Source organism: Cervus canadensis, chromosome 28 (assembly GCF_019320065.1).
Source record: "Cervus canadensis isolate Bull #8, Minnesota chromosome 28, ASM1932006v1, whole genome shotgun sequence".
In the NCBI taxonomy this organism is placed as follows: domain Eukaryota; kingdom Metazoa; phylum Chordata; class Mammalia; order Artiodactyla; family Cervidae; genus Cervus; species Cervus canadensis.
In genome coordinates, this window is record NC_057413.1 from 32,852,899 (window position 1) to 32,874,942 (window position 22,044).

General features: G+C 39.4%; 1 protein-coding gene across 15 annotated transcripts in view; it reads right to left on the bottom strand.

Moving 5' to 3' along the window:
• The window catches only part of KHDRBS2 (KH RNA binding domain containing, signal transduction associated 2), a 714,887-nt gene extending 701,579 nt beyond the window's left edge, over positions 1-13,308 (bottom strand). For all 15 annotated transcript variants that reach the window (XR_006266123.1, XR_006266120.1, XR_006266124.1 and 12 more), the window contains exon 1: positions 13,014-13,308. Coding sequence is in view for 8 of the 15 variants with exons in the window: in XM_043450331.1 (XP_043306266.1) it covers positions 13,014-13,101 (88 nt within the window). In the remaining 7 variants the exon portion in view is untranslated. The remainder of the gene's footprint in view (positions 1-13,013) is intronic.
• Positions 13,309-22,044: the final 8,736 nt, after the last annotated feature.

The window sequence follows — 22,044 nt, forward strand, 5'->3', positions numbered from 1 at the left end:
ATGTTCTTTTTTTTTTTTTTTCAGGCTTTGGAAGTGCTGTTTGCTATATCCGTATATCCTTCTCCTAGATTAAAACCCCTCCTTCACTGAATCCCCACTGTATCTTACTTGTGCATTACATCTCAGCTAATATGGTCCTCCCACTGAGACTACCCATGATCTCTGTGGGCTGCTAAAGCATTATCTATTTGCCTTATCACTGCGTTTCTCCAACCCTATGGAGACTGTGTATTTAATCAGCTGTAACTCCGTCCTCTATCCCTTGTCCTCCATCTAAGTGTAGGTCTCAGATAGTAACACAGACTACAGGTAATAGCAGCCAACTGGCCAAGTCTATTGTCTCCCATTTATCACCTGGTTACTTTTTGCTTCACACACACACACACACACACCGTCTGCTCATTTTACTCAAGGAGAAACAATTTGGCTTATTGCACCCTATTCCAAATACTTAGCACCTCATCTAATTCCATTAAATGGCTCTTAATTATCACAATGATTTTTTCTACCAGATTTTCTTTATATAGATATAATTTTCAATCTTTCACTAATTTCAGAATACTAGCTTCTACAGAGCCATCTCTCCTCTTGAAGTCCATTTCAAAATAACTACATGTAACAGAAATGTCACCTGCCTCAGCCTGTCAAATATGTTCCATCTTCACAAATTCCTTGGGCTTTCCTGGTGGCTCAGCTGGTAAAGAATCCATCCACAATGCGGGAGACCTGGGTTCAATCCCTGGGTTGGGAAGATCCCCTGGAGAAGGGAACAGTTACACATTCCAGCATTCTGGCCTGGAGAATTCCAAGGACTGTATAGACCATGGGGTCGCAAAGAGTCAAACACGACTGAGCAACTTTCACTTTGCTCACACAATTCCTTACACCCACCTTTTCCACCAGATCTTGGATGGATAAAAACACAGCTTCTAGTTTTTGACTTCTAGAAAGAAAAACTTAGACTATATGGAGATGGGATGACACGTAATTCAACACTCACATAAATGTCCCCATTTAAAACATTCACATGCCTAAAGAGTCACAACTAAATTCTATTATGCATTCACGCTACTGTTTCCATTTTACAGTCAGATCTTATACAATGAGTGTATTGCTGTGTGTGAATCAAATATCTAAAAAATCAAATTCCTTAAATTTTCTGAAGGAAATTACTTTAAAGGAAAAAAAATTCTCTAGTAATAGACACTTAACTCTCCTAAAAATTTTTAAAGCAAGCTCTTGGTTCTTACTTAAGCAACTCACATTCTGCAGCATCTTTAACATTTCAGTGTTTAATGGTTGCTTCTTGACACCTTCACATTAAAATTGGACATTTATGAAACCTTTGACTTCTTACTTTAAAACTCCAAATGAATTATGCTACACTGCAATCTGCCTCTTTATCTTTCCCATAATATAGGGACAATACCACCTGTCTTTTTGGATATAATGTAAGGACATGACCCATAGTGTGTGTTCAAGAAAAACAATTATTATTCTAGTCATCCTTTTCTTCTCAAGATGAACAGGATTCTCCTTCAGCCTCTGCTGAGTTTCTGTCACACAGGCTCTGTCTCCTGAGTTGCATCAGGGCTTATCATTTTCTAACATACAGTGAAACTGCTAAAAATAGCTATAATCAAGAGAAAACACATTCTGCTTTTCTATTAGAAGAGTAAAATCTAATATTCAATGATTTGAAGGAAATAGGCATCAATTGTGCAATCCTGATAACAGTACATAATACTGATCAATCTGCTTCAAAGAATAAATATTAAGCTTCAGAACCTATAGATAACATTTGAATAAGGCCATCCTGCTGAGTTCTCAAGTTCTGACAACATGCGAACTCTGCTCAACTATCAAACTTTAAACAAACACTCCCTCAAGACACAAGAGAGGAGCTATGCTTGTTCTTCCTTCCTAGAAGAATTTGGCAAGTTAAACAGTTCTCCTTAAAAGAAAAAAAAAAAAAATGTCTCAACAAATCATAGAAACTTCTCCAATCCTTATTTTAGATCCAAAAAAAGAACTGCAATATTCCCCTACAATGGTCCCCTCACCCCCAAACTTCCTCAGAAACAACAGTGAATTTAAGACATTCTGAAAAGTTAGGCTTTCTCAATAATCCTTAACATAATTCTGTACTAAGGTAGTTTCACTGAGTTAGGGTTGGGCTGCAGAGTTATGACAAAATATGGTCCACTGGAGAAGGGAATGACAAACCACTTCAGTATTCTTGCCATAAGAACCCCATAAACAGTATGAAAAGGCAAAAAGATAGGACACTGAAAGATGAACTCCCCAGGTCGTTAAGTGCCCAATATGCTACTGGAGATCAGTAGAGAACTAACCCCAGAAAGACTGAAAGGACAGACACAAAGCAAAAACAACACCCAGCTGTGGACATGACTGGAGATGGAAGTCAAATCTGATCGTGTAAAGAGCAGTATCGCATAGGAGCCTGGAAAGTTAGTTCCATAAATCAAGGCAAATTGGAACTGATCAAACATGAGATGGCAAGAGTGAACATCAACATTTTAGGAATCAGCAAACTAGAATGGACTGAAAAGGGTGAGTTTAACTCAGATGTATAGTAGGTATACTATATGTATATGATGTATAGTATAACTCATTATAGAAGAAATGGAGTAGACATCACAGTCAACAAAACAGTCCAAAATGAAGTACTTAGATGCAATCTCAAAAATGACAGACTGATCTCTGTTCGTTTCCAAAGCAAACCATTCAATATCACAGTAATCTAAGTCTATGCCCCAACCAATAATGCTGAAAAGCTGAAGCTCAATAGTTCTATGAAGACCTACAAGACCTTCCAGAACTAATACCCAAAAAAGGTGTCCTTTTCATTATGGGGGCTAGAATACAAAAGTTGGAAGTCAAGAGATACCTGGAGTGACAGGCAAATTTGGCCTTGGAATACAAAATGAAGCAGGGCAAAGGCTAGCAGAGTTTTGCCAAGAGAACGCACTTGTCACAGCAAACACCCTCTTCCAATAACACAAGAGAAAACTCCACACATGGACATCACCAGATGGTGAACAGTGAAATCAGGTTGAGTATATTCTTTGCAGTCAAAGATGGAGAAGCTATACACAGTCAGCAAAAACAAGACCGGGAGTTGACTGCGGCTCAGATCATGAACTCCTTTTTGCCAAATTCATACTTAAATTGAAGAAAGTGGGGAAAACCACTAGACCATTCAGGTATGATGTAAATCAAATCCCTTACAATTATACAGTAGAAGTGAGAAATAGATTCAAGGGATTAGATTTGATAGACAGAGTGCCTGAAGAACTATGGACAGAGGTTCGTGACATTATACTGGAGGCAGGGATCAAGACAATCACCAAGAAAAAAAAGTGCAAAAAGGCAAAATGGTTGTCAGAGGAGGCCTTACAAATAGCTGTGAAAAGAAGACAAGTAAAAGGCAAAGGAGAAAAGGAAAGATATAACCATTTGAATGAAAAGTTTGAAAGAACAGAAAGGAGAGATAAGAAAGCCTTCCTCAGTGATCAATGCAAAGAAATACAGGAAAACAACAGAATGGAAAGACTAGAGATCTCTTCAAGACAACTAGAGATACCAAGGGAACATTTCATGCAAAAATGGACTCAATAAAGGACAAAAATGCTATGGACCTAACAGAAGCAGAAGATATTAAGAAGAGGTGGCAAGAATACACAGAAGAACTATACAAAAAAGATCTTCACGACCCAGATAATCACGATGGTGTGATCACTCACCTAGAGCCAGACATCCTGAAATGTGAAGTCAAATGGGCCTTAGGAACAAAGTTAGTGGAGGTGAAGGAATTCCAGTTGAGCCATTTCAAATTCTAAAAGATGATGTTATGACAGTGCTGCATTCAATATGCCAGAAAATTTGGAAATCTCAGCAATGGCCACAGGACTGGAAAAGGTCAGTTTTCATTCCAATCCAAAAAAAAGACAATGCCAAAGAATGCTCAAACTACCACACAATTGCACTCATCTCAAAGTAATGCTCAAAATTCTCCAAGTCAAGCTTCAACAGTATAGATAAGGCAGAGGAACCAGAGATCAAATTGCCAACATCCATTGGCTCATCAAAAAAGCAAGAGAGTTCCAGGAAAACATCTATTTCTGCTTTATTGACTACACTAAAGCCTTTGACTGTGTGGATCACAACAAACTGTGGAAAATTCTGAAAGAGATGAGAATACCAGACCACCTGACCTGCCTCCTGAGAAATCTGTATGCAGGTCTGGAAGCAAAAGTTAGAACTGGACATGGAACAACAGACTGGTTACAAATCGGGAAAGGAGTACATCAAGGCTGTATGTTGTCACTTTGCTTATTTAACTTATAGGTAGGGTACATCATGAGAAACACTTGGCTGGATGAAACACAAACTCGAATCAAGATTGCCAGGAGAAATATCAATAACCTCAGATATGCAGATGACACCACTGTTATGGCAGAAAGGGAAGAAGAAGAAAGCAAAAGAGGAGAGTGAAAAAGTTGGCTTCAAACTCAACATTCAGAAAACTAAGATCATGGAATCTGGTCCCATCATTTTATGGCAAATAGATGGGGAAACAGTGGAAACAGTGACAGACTTTATTTTTTTTGTCTCCAAAATCACTGCAGATCATGACTGTAGCCATGAAATTAAAGATGCTTGCTCCCTGGAAGAAAAGCTATGACCAACATAGACAGCATATTAAAAAGCAGAGACATTACTTTGACAACAAAGATCCATCTCATCAAAGCTATGGTTTTTCCAGTAGTGATGTGTGGATGTGAGAGTTGGACGATAAAACTGAGCACCAAAGAATCGATGCTTTTGGACTGTGGTGTTGGAGAAGACTTTTGAGAGTCCCTTGGACTGCAAGGAGATCCAACCAGTCCATCCTAAAGGAAATCAGTCCTGAATATTCATTGGAAGGACTGATGCTGAAGCAGAAACTCCAATACTTTGGCCACCTGATGCGAAGAACTGACTCATTGGAAAAGACCCTCATGCTGGGAAAGATTGAAGGTGGGAGGAGAAGGGGACGACAGAGGATGAGATTGTTTGATGGCATCACCGACTCAATGGACATGAGTTTGAGTAAACTCCAGGAGTTGGTGACAGACAGAGAGGCCTGGCATGGTGCAGTCCATGGGATCGCAAAGAGTCGGACAAAACTGAGCAACTGAACTGAACTGTACTAAGGTAAATTTCCCCCTTTATAAATGTAGTTTCCTTTTATAAACTATACTTATTTAAAGATGCTATGGAAGAATTCACCCAATATTCCCATTCAGAAACATATTTCAGAAATTAAGGGTACCACACCACACTGATCCCCTTGACTTACTTTGCATGTTAATATTTGACCTTCCTATAAAGCTTGCATTTCTCCCACAGGCGACAGGATGTTTTAACCACTTCAAAAGCCTCTGGATGAGAAAGCCTGGGTTTCAGCTTTATAATTTATTTGCTGAATGATCTGAAATCGATTAACTTGTTTAATTGCTAATTTTTCTCATTTGTAAGATAAGGTAACACTAATAACTACCTCATAGGATTCTGAATGGATAAACAGTGGTAGACATGTCGACATCTAGTTTAGTGCCTGACAAAGAGTCAGGCATCTTCCATCAATGATGGCATCTTCCCATCAATGATGACAGAGAGATGATGAGGACAAAGATCTATGATCACCATGACTTCCTCAGAACCCCTGTGCCACTAACAGTCTGTAAACTCCAGCAGCCATCACCTTATACTGCTAATTTATATCATGTATATTGTTAAAAGCTAACAAATTAAACATCTGACATCTCTTCATATACCAGTAACACACACGGAGGACCAGTGTTACCAACACACATTCAAGGGCAACTGTAATCACATAGTTCAGTGTGGTAGAGTTCTTGCCCTACAGACTGATCCCCGAGACTGTAGCTGAACTATATCCATAGTAAGGGACCTAAAACTTTGTCATTCAAGTGTTTTTGAATTTTTTTTAAACACTCTCTACTGCAGAAATTTTTTGGAAGTAGTGTTCCAGAGGGTAAGGTAAGCACTGGAGAATATGCTACAAATGATTTGCTTTCCAAAATAGTTTTTAAAAATTGAGCAAAAGGATACAGAGCTGTGACATCTCAACTTTTTGACAAATAAAACGTGACTATTTCAGAACACTCCATTGGATAAAATGAAAAAGTCATATAACATGGGTACTTGCTAACATTCACTTGGGATATCAGTTATTAACCAGCACTCTATTATTATTTTTAATCTATTTCTATCTAATACTTATTTTATTGAAATTCACCATTGCAGTAAGAAAAGGATCATATTACAATCTATTAATATATTGTCTTACACTGTTAATAGCTTTAAACAAACCGACTGGTCTCAATATAATTCCAATTAAGCTACATTTCTTGTCTGTATTCAGATAAGAACAAATAAGGAAATAGGAAAGGCTGGTGACACTATGGAGTCATCTCCAAGGGTTTCTAAATATCCTTCCTTTCTACAGCTGCCATGGGGACACAGAGCTCCAGTCTAGATTTATACTTACTTAAACCAAAAATTTTGATCAGATATTGCGTTCTGATTACCCAAATGCATTTATCCTGGTCATGCTTATTCTTACATAATTAATTAATGAAATATTAATGTACAAGAATGAACCTACTTTCACAAGAAAACCTTATAAAGAAATATATTAAAACACAAATGAATGGCGACTGGATATTATACATAAAATAAACACAAAAGACTTTGTGGAAGAAGGCAGGCCTGCTGGGTACCATGGGAACTAAGTAGTGGTTTCCCAGTTTTTCTTGTGCTTCATATACACCAAAGTGGGAGCTGGAAAGGCTAGCAAACCAAAAGCATCGACAGGAGACAAAAACAAAGGCTCAAGCAAAGCCTGCTCTTTCCACCTGCCCGACTAGAAAGAGGGCAACCTTGCAAGACAGAAAGAATTTAAATGACAAAAATCCTCCCCGAGCCAAGGAACACAGACACAGAAAACAAAAGCAGACCCCAAAACCAGCGTCTCATGCTCACCTCAGTCAAGAAAGGTTAAATAGGGAGCTGAGGTGTCCAGCTTTCCCCCTTCTCTGCAGGAGAACTGGAGGCCTGAATGGGCAATGAGGGTTCTGTTCCACTGGCAGTGGGGACAGAGGACACATGTAGACCCGGGCGTCTACCCTCAGGAGCAGGAGCAATGCATACTCCCCCGTCCAAACCAGAAGTCAGAGCAGCGATCACTCCTGCTGGAACTCCTCCCCACCCCTCTTGGTGTCTATAGAGGTCACATGGGGATCAGCAACAGGGGCCCTTCCCTCTCCTGGGCACCTAGGAGAGCCTGGACTCTCCCTGCCCTGGGAACATCCAGGAGGCACCCCCCCCCAAACCCCCAGCCTCTGCTGGCCTGTGGTCAGAGACAGCCTACCTTCCAGAACAGCATTTAAAGGTAAGACATGGTTAGACTTTGCTTTTAAATGAACCACTCTGATAGGGCGTGTGTGCTGGGGTGACGATGAAAAAGAGGGAGGATTCTGAGAGTCAGTAACAGAGAGAAGAGAAAACCAACAGTGTGCCGTGTTCAAAAGTCAAGGGAGAAACCAAAAAAACTGGGAAAAGACCAAAAGTGAGAAGTACAGCCAAGTACCCTGATGAGAGGTCAGACACATTTTACTGGATTTGGCAATTAGATGATTCTCACTGGAGCCTCTGGTTTCAGGATAAAATGGGAGGCTGCAGCCAGAACACAGAGCTGTGGAAGGTAAACTGAGAAAGTGAGCAACCACAGTACAGACTCAGAGTATCACAAACTGGAAGGAAACAAGCGAGGAAAAGTGTCTAGAGAGATTATTTTTATTACTTTTGGAAAGTGAAACAAGTATTCTGTTTTTTTTTAGAGTGATCCCAGTTGAATCATGTTTACAGGCTGCCCCAAGGAAATATGGGGAGGAAGAAGGCGGAGCCACTAAAGAAATGACACAGTGACAGGACGGGCCTGGGCGGATGGGCACCAGGGTTAAGGATGCTGAGAACAAGTCAGCCTTGAGCAAAAAGATGCATCTCATCCTCGGGGAATGAAAAGAGTACAGGAGTTTCTAGGTGGTAGGAGGCTGAAGAACATTGGAAGAGACAGATCCACTTCTCTTGATGAAAAGAAGGATGAAACCAACTGCCCAGAGTGACAGCCAAGCAAACGTGGAGTTAGTCTTGAGCAACCCACGTCCTGGTCTAACCAGGCTCAAGTCAGACATGGACAAGCGACCACTGACAGAAGAAACATATTTTAAAAACCCTCATTGGAATCATCTTTCATAAGATAATTTATTTCATAATTTGGTTTATGAGTTAAAATTTCACTCAGCAATGATTCAGAGTTAAGCACTAACATGAGTCAGTGTTCATGCTATTAAAAAACCAAACTTCAAGTTGAGGTCAAGTCCATAATGTCATTAAAATGCTAAGGACAATCTTAAGCATATTATCTATTTGTAGAATTTCTGCTTAAGTTTTTGCTTTGGTTGTATAAAAATTTATATTTTAAAATATAGCTTATGTCACAAACAGTATTTTTTTAACCTTAAAGGAATCATGCCTGATGGATATTAATTTTGCTGTTTTACCAATGAAGAAACTGAGAATCAGAAAGGGAATAAATGAAACATCCTTTATGTCATAGTTGGCAGGGGTGTTAACACTCTACCCCAAGTGTTTTGTTTGTTAAAGCAGAATTTCTCCACTATATAATTAATACGTTTTAACTGCAGATCAAAGATATCTTTCAGACCAAAGAAAATCTTTAAGTTAATTTTTTGCCATTTTTTATTTCAAGAAACATAAATAGGATTATCCCAAATGTATTGGGAGAGCAAAGAGATTACACTGATCAAAGGAAAAGTCACATGAATACTAGTTTTTATCAGAAGTGGGTTTTAGATATTATACCAATACCTTTATCTTAAGAACACACCATATTTAAATATTTCAAGGAACACATTCAAAATTAAAAATAATCCTTAATGAAAATCTAAATGTAGTTAAACCACTACAAGTCAGCTTTTGTAATAAATTATTGATCCGTGTTCTTCTCATTCACCCACATCTGCAAACAGGCCAATTCTAAATGGAAGGGCAAAATTTTCACAAAAGTTTGAAAAAGCATTCAGAGTTTTTTAAAAATACTTGAACTGTTGGGATATTTAGCAATATTCAACTTCGTCATATGATGAGTAAACCAAAACAATGATGAATTTTCCAATATTTGTGAAGAGACAGAGAACCCACACACTCTGAATTGGATAAGAATTTATTAATCCTTCTAAAGGTATGGAATCACCATAACTGAACATATAAACGTGGACAGATCTATGTCTATCAGCAGATAGACACATTTTTACTGCAAACAAGAATATTTCCATGTATATACATTTTTAGCTCCCAAGCATTGAAAATAGTTCAGTAAGAACATAAATCTGTCCCCAGTGTCCAAAACAATGTGTATGCCTCAAACTGTAATACAATGCAATAAATATATTATTAATCATTAAACTAAGTAATGAAAAAAGTTTCCAAAATGTTCAACCACTGATTTTGGTATTCTGAATACACAAACTACACTCCTTTGCATCAGGAGCAATCCCAAACTTAAACAGAATTACAAAGAGGCATACAGATCATCTAGTCCAGCTCCTCAATTTGAGAGACAAGAAAACTGGCCCAGGGAAGGGAAATTTACCAAGATTCATTTTAGGCAAAAGTGGAATTAAAATCCAGGTATCTGGATTCACAGTTTAGTGTGCTTCCCTGAAGTATCACAGATATAAATAACCTCATCTAATTTCATCTGGCAAGCAAATTCAGAGACTGAGTGGAACTTCAAGGATTGTGCTGAATCTGCTGTTTTATCATACTACACAGCATCTTCCATACAAATAGATAATAAATAATATTATAATCCAGAAGAAAATTATTTGAATTATTCAAGCAATATTATACTATTCAAAACATATTATTCAAGATCTTTTCTAAGTAACAACATAGTACATATAATGTTCAGGCTCTTCTATCAGCTTTGTCAGACTCATTCCTATTGAAAGCACCCAGCCAAAACAAGTGAAGTAATGAACTACAACAAAAATAACAAAATAACCAACAAACTAGCACTTTTAACCCCATGACTTTCAATTATAAGTCAGTAGTCACAATGGAGCACTTATTTGCGTCTACCACCAATCAAAACAACAAAACAAATCATTATGAAAGCTCAGTGGCTTACATCACTGACCTTGTATATATTACCTTCCAGAAAATCATTCCGAAGAACTGAATCATCTGGATCATTTTTATTACACACTCAGTCTTGAGACAGTCTGCACAGTGCTGGCTGAAATGTACTTCACGGAACACCTTCTTTCCAAATGAACATCTATGTCAGGTGTATTTATAGCCACTGCCTTCAATCAGTACATTTCCAGGGGTGAGAAATAAAATTATCTCAACAACACTCTCTATCTATAGAGATTCAAAATAAGACCTAAGAATCTAGGTAGACAGCATTTGAAAAGACAACGAAAGATCTGTAATGTAAAATGTATGTTAAGGTTTATTCAGAAGGACACTATTCAATGAAAACATGAAGAGGTTTGGGCACAATTACAGAATTTAGATCTTGTGAATCTTTCAGCCAGTTGCAGAGTCTCTTTAAATACTCAAGATTATTATCATTACTCCCCCCCTCCTCCTCCTCCTCCTCATGATTCCTCTGAAATGTGGACACCTATCTTTGTTTCTTCCTTAGACATTTTTCTATTTAGGCACTTTTTACTTGTAATTTTTTACAAAAGCAGAACATGCTTCCCCCTACTGGGAAAATATTAAATTACAAAGAACATAGGAACATGTTCCTAAATATCAAGAAACCAAATTTCTGAAAAAAATAAAATGTTAAGGAAATGTTAAGGAACCAGGTGCACAGACTTTTCTGACTGTTTTACCACACAGAAATACTTCTACACTCTGTTCAGAGCTCCTCACACGCACTGCTTTAGTTTGGCAGTTTTCAGTACACTGTCATTAATGACTGATGAATTAATCATCTAGCCTGCTGTCCGCAAAAGAAGTCCAACTAGCAGGTCTGAGAAAATGATTATTTGTAACAATTTCTATTTTAAAGACTTCATCAGCTAAATGAAGACATTTCTGGAAAATACATTGAAATAGACGATTTAAGAACACAATTGCATTTTTAATCATTTTGAACATTTGTTAATCCATTAATTTGCAATGTTTCTATTATTTTATGTAGCTTATCTATTTTTAATAGAGGGGGAGTTTAATTTTTTAACTGACTTTCATTTTCAATTTTAGGTTTCATTTTTTTAATTCAGTAACCAAGAAAAGTAGTAAGCATAACTGCATTTTCCATCCCAAACCCTCTACAAAACCAACTTGTCCCCTGAAAAGCAGTTTACTTGTTTCACGCACTCAATATTTCACTTATTGTTTTTCTTAATTACTTAATATATAAAACAGAAAAATATTTGATACTTTATTGTGGCAAATAATAATCCATCAATAAAATGTTTAAATAAGTCTAATGCCTATTTAATTCATACATGGAGGATTAGAATTTCTCCTTCCATGTAAAACTAAATCTCACAAAAGAAAACATTTATTTTGATGCTGAAGGGCTGAGGGGAAGAAAGTTGTTACTTTTAGTTTTGCTGTAGGTTAAGTTCCTAAGATCCTAAGGAACAAAACTGCATTGTAGTCAATTTGATGATGAAGCAACTAATTATTGAGACATTCATCCCCTCCCTCCAAAAAAAAAAGTCTTTAGTTTTTATAAAGGTAAATGTAGATTGCTACAGATATCTTGGGTACCTTTAGTAGTTAGATAGCACTGTTTGAAGATAAATGGAATAGTAATCAGGTTAAAACTTCTGTCACAAAAGTTAGTGTGTGTGTGTGTGTGTGTGTGTTTAAACAACCCTTCAAATGAACACAAAAGACAAGATTTGAAGATAAATGGAATAGTAATCAGGTTAAAACTTCTGTCACAAAAGTTAGTGTGTGTGTGTGTGTGTGTGTGTTTAAACAACCCTTCAAATGAACACAAAAGACAAGATTTGAAGATAAATGGAATAGTAATCAGGTTAAAACTTCTGTCACAAAAGTTAGTGTGTGTGTGTGTGTGTGTGTGTGTGTGTGTGTGTGTTTAAACAACCCTTCAAATGAACACAAAAGACAAGATATTTATGTTCCTCTGGAAATGAAATCTCTTTTAACATTAAGGTACACACACACACACACACACACAAACTGCACACTTGGTACAACAGTTGATCAATCGTGGAGGGTTCCCAGGGACCAGCATCTCCCAGAGCACCCAATCATCACACTTCAAATAAAATGATAAGCATTTCAGCCCCATCCACATTCACAAACAGAACACGCATAATTTAATCTACGTTAATACTAAGATTTTCCATAGGAAAGACTGTAATTAGACTAAGGAAATAAAAATCACTTCTCAATCAGAAGGGAGAGAGAAATAAGAGAAAAGAAAGGGGGAAAGGGGAAAGAAAAAGGAAAAGGTAAAGAAAAAGAAATACTGATTTGTAGCTAAGAAGCTCATCAAATACTACACTGATCACCATTCACTCCAGACTGACTTCCCTTCCCTCGGCGGAGTTAAAACATCCCGGTGGACCACGCAGCTCCTTAACGTCGCTCCATCAGTGATCCTAAAGAGCACTGTCTTCACAGCCAGCGCCCGCCGCTCCGGGCTACCCGGATTCAGCCACCGATGGAGTGAGGATGTAGCACCCGCCTCCCAAGGACCAGCTCCGCCGCGGCTCTGGGCGAGCACCTTCCAGGGCAGTTTCCGCGAAGGACACAGGCGTCCTCCCGGACTCCGCTCTCTGAGCCCCGCCGCGGCGACGGGGGCCAGCGGTCTGCGCCCACCCGGGAGCAGGTCCTACCTTCGGCCAGCAGGCGCGAGGCGTGAACGAAGGACGGGTCCAGGCTGTCTCTCTCTGCCATTAGCTCAGGCAAGTACTTCTCTTCCATAGCGCGGACTTCGTACGGCCCCCGGCCAGGCTCAGGGCTCCGTGCGCTGGACGCACGTCCCCGCCGTCCTGCTCGCCCGCCTCAGCCACGGCCGGGGTCTGGCGCCCTCTCTGGGCCGGCGCCGCCCGCCCCGCCGCGGGCTGAAGCGGTGCCGAGCCTCCCGGCCGGTCGAACGGCCGTACCTCACTCTCGCCCAGGTCGGCTCGCTCCGGCGGCCTGCACGGGGAGGCGGGCACAGGGCGCGTCCCGCCCCTGCCCAGCGCTCTTTGGCGGGTGTGCCTCGAGGGGCGGGGCCCTAAGCGGCTGCGAGTCGCCATTGGGCCGCATCGCACGTCGGTCCGCCGGATTGGCGGGAGGCGGGGCCGCCGGGAGGAGAGCAAGGAAGGTGCGCGCGCTTTCTTCTTGCAGCCGGCGCCCTCAGGCCGTTAGGCGCGCTCAGCTGTGGAGTTCAGGTGTGCGGAGCGGTCTGTCTGCTGCGGAGGCGCGAGCCGAGAAGAGCGGGAAAGGCGCCGTAACCGAGAAGCCGGAGTCCGAGACGGCTGGGAGACGCGACGAGGCGGCGCGCAGCTAGGACGGGAGAGCTCCGGGAGCGCCTCAGGAGAGCAGAGGCGACTCCACCCGCGTCCGGATGCTCAGGTGTTCCCTCTCCTGCCTGCACACGCGCTCGGTGCGCAGAGATCGGCTGCGCTCCCGGTCTGGAAATACAGTGAAGACTGCTTGTGATGGGTGGCTGCTGTTTCCCGTGGGCTTGACCTGTATCCAGGGGATGCAGTAGATGCTCATTGATGAACAAATAAAGCGGCTCCGCGGCAGTATCGCCGCACAGCAACGCGCCTCCAATGGACAGTCACAGAGGGACTGACTGGTTTCCTTCTGTCCGTTCCTCCTTCCCCCGTCCCTATCTATGGGGGCCATCTGGGAGGGGGCTGAATTTTAAAACTAAAAAGCCACATAATCAGTCTGTGAAGGAATTAGAAAAACATGTGGAAGAGGGGAGAGACTAGGAAGCAGGCAACAACAGTTGCTCCGCCTTCCCGGTTTCTCCGTCACTTAGGATGCGCAGTGTCTTTCGCCAGGTGCAATTGCTATTCCTCTTCTGATAAAGCAGAGTTAAACCCCCGGGTATCACCAACACTGCCCATCCTTCTCTTACAAATGCACTTGAAAATGCAGCTTAAGTACTTTGGATATTACAAAATAAACTTTTCCGCCATCTCTTTTCATAAAGTCATTTTCTAATTCGCCTCTTCCCCACCATTTTTGTTTGTGGAAGAAGGAGGGCTAACTTCCCTATAAACAAAGCATGCTGAAACTTTTCCAAGTTATCTTACTGTATTCTGAATTTTCTTATTTTTCAATATAAGGTTGGAGATTACCTTTTATATGTTATAAATATTTATGTTATAATTATATATCATAAGTATTTATAAATATATAATAAAACATAAAATATAATTAAATAATATATTGTATAAATAATATAAATTAAATGTTATAAAAATTTAACATGCCCTGACATCCATGATCTCAATGTGTCCTTATGTAGGCACTTTGAAAAACCTGGCACAAGTATTACTTTCTTTGTTTTACAGTTGTGGAAACTGAGACAGAGAAGGTCAGTAGCCCAGAAGTGACAAATATGCACTCATTTGACACCAATCACCTTCATCCCTCCCCCAGAAGCTAAATGTATGCTACCACATGATCAATGGAAAGGACTATGTCACCAATACATGTGATGGGAATGCTAAAAGTTCATGAAATAAGCTGGGAGAACCATGACTCATTGATAATTTTGGGTTTAGACTATAGGGAAGAAAATCACATTTCTTCAGGAATTTTTTTTTAATCAAGAACTTTCCTGTATAGCACTTGAAAATGATCTGTGTTCCCTGTATTAATGTTACCCTAGAGTATAAGAGTCGGAGAAGGCAATGGCACCCCACTCCAGTGTTCTTGCCTGGAGAATCCAGGGATGGGGGAGCCTGGTGGGCTGTCATCTATGGGGTCACACGGAGTTGGACATGACTGAAGCAACTTAGCAGCAGCAGCAGGGTTTAAGAGTATCTTGTGATGTGTGTGTGTGCTGTTTCAGTCATATCCAACTCTTTGTGACCCTATGGACTGTAGCCCAACAGGCTCCTCTGTCCATAGAATTCTCCAGACATCAGTACTGGAGTGGGTTGCCATGCCCTCCTCAGGGGATCTTCCTGACCTGGGATGAAACCCGCATTTCTTAAGTCTCCTGCATTGACAGGTAGGTTCTTTACCACTAGTGCCACCTGGGAAACCCCAAAATTCAAGTCTACTAGGTACCATTTGCACTGCTTTAGCTTAGCTTTTTGTAACTAAATATTTAATTTATTTATGCATGTTTGTATTCAATAGTACTTACTGAATATGAGCCTAGAGAGTAATTGGAGAAATACTGGTGAATGAACCCTGCCGTCATTGAGATGATCTTTGAATGGAGAAAGACAAAACCAAGTATACAAGAGAACAGGTAATTACTGCATGCATCTAGGCCAAAAGGGAACTAAGCAAGGAGTCGAGGAAGAGAATAAGGGAATAAAGGAAAGCCTCGTTTTTGTTTTTGTTTTTGTTTTTTAATTTTTGGCCAGGATAGATGTGCAGTCTTGCTAAGGAGTTGACATTTAAAGCAAAATCTAGTGGAAAGGAAGGAGCTATCTATATAAAATGAACAGAGATGAGTATTCCAGGCAGCTGGATTTGCCCTTGCAAAAGTCATGTGATCTGATAAGAGCTTGGCCTCTTCTTTGGACAGACTGATGTCCTGTGACTGCAGTCATCTATGAGACACAGGACAGATAAGGGTGAGGGATAAATGGAGACAAACTACTTAAGAGACAAATTACTTAAGATTTTCTGGATAAAATATATATATGTATATATAACAGGCTTTATTCCAAATGTTAGGGGCACCATAAAGAAATATCATCACTTTTTGGATGAACTTCTCAAATGATCTCTTCTGGCAGGATGTTCAGTAGTTGAAGGATCCTGTTTCTGTACCTACTTCGCATAGAGGTATGAAGGGGAAACATGCTACCGGTCCTTAGAAAGGTGGCCAGGAACTGCTATAGCAGCAGAGAATGGATAAAACACCAGCCACAGCTAATAAATTGTGTTGTGGAATGAATTATAAATTAGAAAAATTATTGTGCAATAATTGCAATCACATTTTGTTTTGCAGCCTACAAAGAGATTAAAAGCATATGGTACTGATGGGAATAAGCACAAATCCTGTTTCATGAATCAAAAAGATGAAGAAACTCTTGTTCTGTCCAGTCACAGCAATTACATTACCCATTCATGGTTCTGTTTTCCTTGATTAAAGGAGCACTAAAGAGATACAATGGAGAGCTATCCAAATGGGTGACTTTATTATACAATGACTCTGGATATCCAGGTCATTAATACAAATGGTAAGCTAGCTTTCACCTGTCTTCCTTATTATCAAAAAAGATTTATAATTTTATTTTCTTAGGTAAACATTCAACAAAAAATACGTTCTAACAGAAAAAAAGTATATTTACATAGCTTTAAAGAACTAAATAAAAACTAATATTAACCTAATCTTTAGGATAGTTTGTATATTTAACACATGATGGGCATTACAGACTAAAAGTATAGAAGCTATATTGACCCTTAATAATCAATATGCTTCATAATTGAATCACAATTGGTATTGGTTATTTCCAAACAGGATATGTATGACTGAATAAAGGCAAACTGTCCAATTTCCTCACACGTACACTTATCCAGAATCAGATTCATGTGTTTTCAGTAAATGACTCTGTGTTCTCCATTTACTTCAATATAAATATTTTATATGTACCACAATTGTTTAGTGGATTTTTCACAGCAACCCTAATAATGCAAACATTTTATAAATACAAATGTAAATAAATTGAGAACCTTCTATAGATGATTGTTGAATTGAGAGTATTAACTGCCTATACATGAATTTATGATTACTGGTATAAGACTATCTCCTCTACTAATTGTGTGAATAACTTAACCAAACTCATCACTGAATTAATTCATATACCTTAGATAAAGATTTATCTTATTTTAACCATGAGTTCTAATCCTAAAAGGTTTATTTTCAATAGCATTCCATTTACTGCATTATAATTTCAGCAATTTCAGAGCTATCATCAACTTTAGGGAAACCATACTAGCCTACTTACCCCAAGGATTAGTAGAATCCACTCGCCATAAGAACTATGGCTTAATGAAACTGTAGCAGCCCAGTCATTTATGTAATGACTCTAAGACAGAGTATAATGGAAGACTAAGATATTGACTGACTCGTCACCTACTGAAGAACACTGCAGAGCCCATTACACTGAAGATACTGCTTTATTATTTCTATTCATTGTAGTTATAACATCCATGATGTATCTTAGGGTTGCAAGAAGGGAGTGGGGACTTAGCCTGCTGACAACCAAGCAGTAGTAGCATGTGGCAGAAAATCGTCTATCATATATAATGTGTTTATAGTTGAAATTATGCTATGTGTTAATATGCCATGGCACAAAGTGAGTATTCACCACTCAAAGCTGAGCTATATATGTGTGTATACACACACACACACACACATATGTATACACATATACACACATACAGGCTAAAAAAGTGTTTTCTGATTGGAAAGCTTTAAAATTAATGTATTGTATGGGATTTAAGCTGATACAATGCAGTAGTTAAAAGGCAGAAGAAAAGAGAGAAATGAACTGATATTTGTTGAAGACTTAACAGTGTGTTTGGAATACTGCTATTTTGAATCCTCAAAAATATAAGCTATTTTTAATTCTAAAGTGGCCCAACAACTCAAATAAACCATTTCTGATATTGAAATTATTTCTATTAGGAAAACTGACCAAGCTCTTCGCGTTGTGCGTGTGGTCAGTCACTGCGCTGACACAGGTGGGCTGGCCTCCCTGGAACAAGGAGCAGTCACTACATTTTGGGGAGGGGAAGGAAGCTGTGGTTCCAAGGTGAAATTGCTGTCTTCTTAAAGTTAAATCCTTAAGTTGTTGAATTGCAGTTCATGTATTGATTGTTTCTGGAGGTCAATGTGTTGTTGTTCAGTTGCTAAGTCATGTCCAACTCTTTGTGACCCAATGGACTGTAGCACACCAGGCTTCCTCGTCATTCACTATCTCCCAGAATTTGCTGAAACTCATGTCCATTGAATCAGTGATGCCATACAACCATCTCATCCTCTATTGCCCTCTTCTCCTCCTGCCCTCAGTCTTTCCCAGCATCAGGGTCTTTTCCAATGAATCGGGTCTTCACATCAGGGGGGCAAAGTATCGGAGCTTCCAGTTTTAGTATCAGTCCTTCCAGTGAATATTCAGAATTGACTTCCTTTAGTATTGACTGGTTTGATCTCATTGCTGTCCGAGGGACTCTCAAGAATCTTCTCCAGCATCACAGTTTGAAAGCACCCATTCTTCGGTGCTCAGACTTCCTTATGGTCCAACTCTCACATCCGTACGTGACTATTGAAAAAAATCGTAACTTTGAATATATGGACCTTTGTGAACAAAGTGATGTCTCTGCTTTTTAATACACTGTCTAGGTTTGTCATAGCTTTTCTTTCAAGGAGCAAGCATCTTTTAATTTCGTGGCTGCAGTCACTGTCCATACTGATTTTGGAGCCTGAGCGAATAAAAATTTGTCACTGTTTCCACTTTTTCCCCATCTATTTGCCATGAAGTGAAAGCTGAGTGCTGAAAGATTGATGCTTTTGAACTATGGTATTGGAGAAGACTCTTAAGAGTCCCTTGGACTGCAAGGATATCCAACCAGTCCATCCTAAAGGACATCAGTCCTGGGTGTTCATTGGAAGGACTGATGCTGAAGCCGAAACTCCAATACTTTGCCCACCTCATGCGAAGACTTGACTTGTTGGAAAAACCCTGATGCTGGGAGGGATTGGGGGCAGGAGGAGAAGGGGACGACAGAGGATGAGATAGCTGGATGACACCACCAACTCGATGGGCATGAGTTTGAATAAACTCCGAGAGTTGGTGATGGACAGGGAGGCCTGGTATGCTGCGATTCATGGGGTTGCAAAGAGTTGAACACGACTGAGTGACTGAACTGATGGGACCAAATGCCATGATCTTAGTATTTTGAATGCTGAGTTTTAAGCCAACTTTTTCACTCTCTTCTATCACTTTCATCAAGAGGCTCTTTAGTTACTCTTCACTTTCTGCCATTAGAGTGGTATCATCTGCATATCTGAGGTTGTTGATATTTCTCCTGGCAATCTTGATTCCAACTTGTGCTTCATCCATCCCAGCATTTTGCATGATGTACTCTGCATATAAGTTAAATTAGCAAGGTAACAATATAAAGCCTTGGCATACTCCTTTCCCAATCTTGAACCAGTCCTTTGTACCATGTTTGGTTCTGTTACTTTTTGATCTGCATACAGATATCACAGGAGGTGGTCTGGCATTCCTATCTCATTAAGAATTTTCCAGTTTGCTGTGATCCACACAGCCAAAGGCTTTAGCATGGTAGATGAAGCAGAAGTAAATGTTTTGCTGGCATTCTCTTCATTTTTCTATGATCTAATGATGCTGGCAATTTGATCTCTGGTTCCTCTGCCTTTTCTAAATCCGGCTTTTACATCTGGAAGTTATTGGTTCATGTACTGTTGAAGCCTAGCTTGAAGATCAGTGTATTAAGGTAAAAAAATCACATCAGTAAAATATTTTTCATACATAGCAAATATAGATCTGATGCCTGTTGTATTTAGTATAAGTTGATGAAGGCTAAGAGATGATTTAATAAAGACAGCCTTCAAATATACTAAAACTTCTGCCACAGACATAAACATATTAAGCAATTTGTTTTACATCATGATTAAAGCAAGGGAAGAAAGAGTGGATTAAGATTTAGTTGGATGGATTATTTTACAAATTCATAGTAAGAATTAGTTAATATTGAAATAGTATTTTAAGAGAATATCATTCAAGTTTTTTGTTTTGTTTTATTCTATCATTTGGCCACTTTCCCTCTCATTTGATGCTGTAAGTTTAGTAAAATACCAAGTGGGGATGGGTGGGTGTGGGGAGCCATTAAAGATTTTTAAAATACTACAGATACTTGTTTGGTATAATTTTTAAAATCATTCTGGTCTCTCAAATTATATTACCCTACAGGAAGCAATCATTATGAAATCCTACTGTATAGAATAGTTCTTACAAAGCAAGTGCAAGCCGTTTGAAGAGAATGATAATGAAATAGAAAACACAGTTCCAGAATCAAGATTTCCTCAGTTTCCTCAGATTTCCAACACAAGAGACTCAACAAATAAAAAATCAAAAGATATAGACATTGTGTAAAATGTTGAATGATACTGAAAGGTTGTTGCTGGACGATAAGACCCCAGGATTCTTGGCCTCCGGAGGAGAGGAATTCAATCTGGGGCCAGAGACGAGGCTGGATCACTCAGAGCTTTTGTGTAATAAAGTTCTATTAAAGTATAAAGGAGATAGAGAAAGCTTCTGACATAGGCATCAGAAGGGGGCATAAAGAGTACCCCTCTGCTAGTCTTCAGCTGGATGTTATATAGTCACTAGCAGTCTGTTAATGAAAGAAAGGAATGTCTTAAAACTCAGAATGGCACCAGGTCCCCCATCCATAAGATGCATTTTGGGATAATCTTGGCACCAGATGATTCATCCCAGGCCATAAAACGATTGACTTGAATCTTGTAGAAGGGCAGATTACCATACAAATAGTTTTGTTTACATAGATTAGGGGAACAATATCTGAGTACAGTTCTGAGCCAACTTGAAGACAGAGTCTGGGGTAAATGCATAGCACATTAACATAGCTTAAGACAAACATTTCCATAAAAACAATGCATTGGTTAACTCAAGGTTTGAGGATAGTTAGCTTCAGGTGAAACCAGGTGTCATTATGGCAACACAGTATTTTAAGAGAAACCTCCATTTAAATTTGTGTAGAGAAGGAAAAAAAATATCACTAGTTTGTTTCATCCTGCCGCTGAAGAGAGATAAAACTGTCTGACACTTGCAGCCTATTTCCTCCATTTGGAGACCCCTGGCCTTCCTGCCTGTTACCCTCTCAATACCATAACCGTTCAACTAGCAACAAGCTAACAAGTATCGTAAAAAGTATCTCAGTACACAACTAAATACAAAGTGTAATTCTAGATTAGATCCTGGAAAAGTTTGTTTTTATTTTGTATTTATTTTTTACCATAAAGGACAGAGATGAGATAATTGGAAAAATGTGAATAAGGTCTATTGTATTAGTTTTTAGATTTTGCTAATGGTATTATGTTTATACAGGTGAATGTCTGTGATTTTGAACATACATAATAAAGTATTTAGGGGCTTCCCACATGGCACAGTGGTAAAGAATCTGCCCGCCAATGCAGGAGACACAGATTTGGTCCCTGGGTTGGGAAGATCCCCTGAAGTAGGAAATTGCAGGCTACCATACATGGGGTCACAAAGAATTGGATACAACTGAGCCCATACATTAGAGAAGGAAATGGTAACCCACTCCAGTATTCTTGCCTGGAGAATTCCATGGATGGAGGAGCCTGGTGGGCTGCTGTCCATGGGGTTGCACAGAGTCAGACATGACTGAAGTGATGTAGCAGCAGCAGCGAGCCCATACATATGTATCAATAAAGTATTTAAAAGGTAAAAGAGCCCTACGTGTGTAACTTACTCTCAAATAATTAAGAAAAACATATGTACTTACATGTGTATACAGAGAAAAGTAGAGGGTGAGACAGAGAGAGAGAGAGGAGGTAATAAACTGATAGAACAAATGTATAAAATAATAACATTTGGAGAAATTGGATGAAGGGTATGTTGAAATTTTCTCTATTCTTTTAGCAACTTTCCCACAAATCTGAAA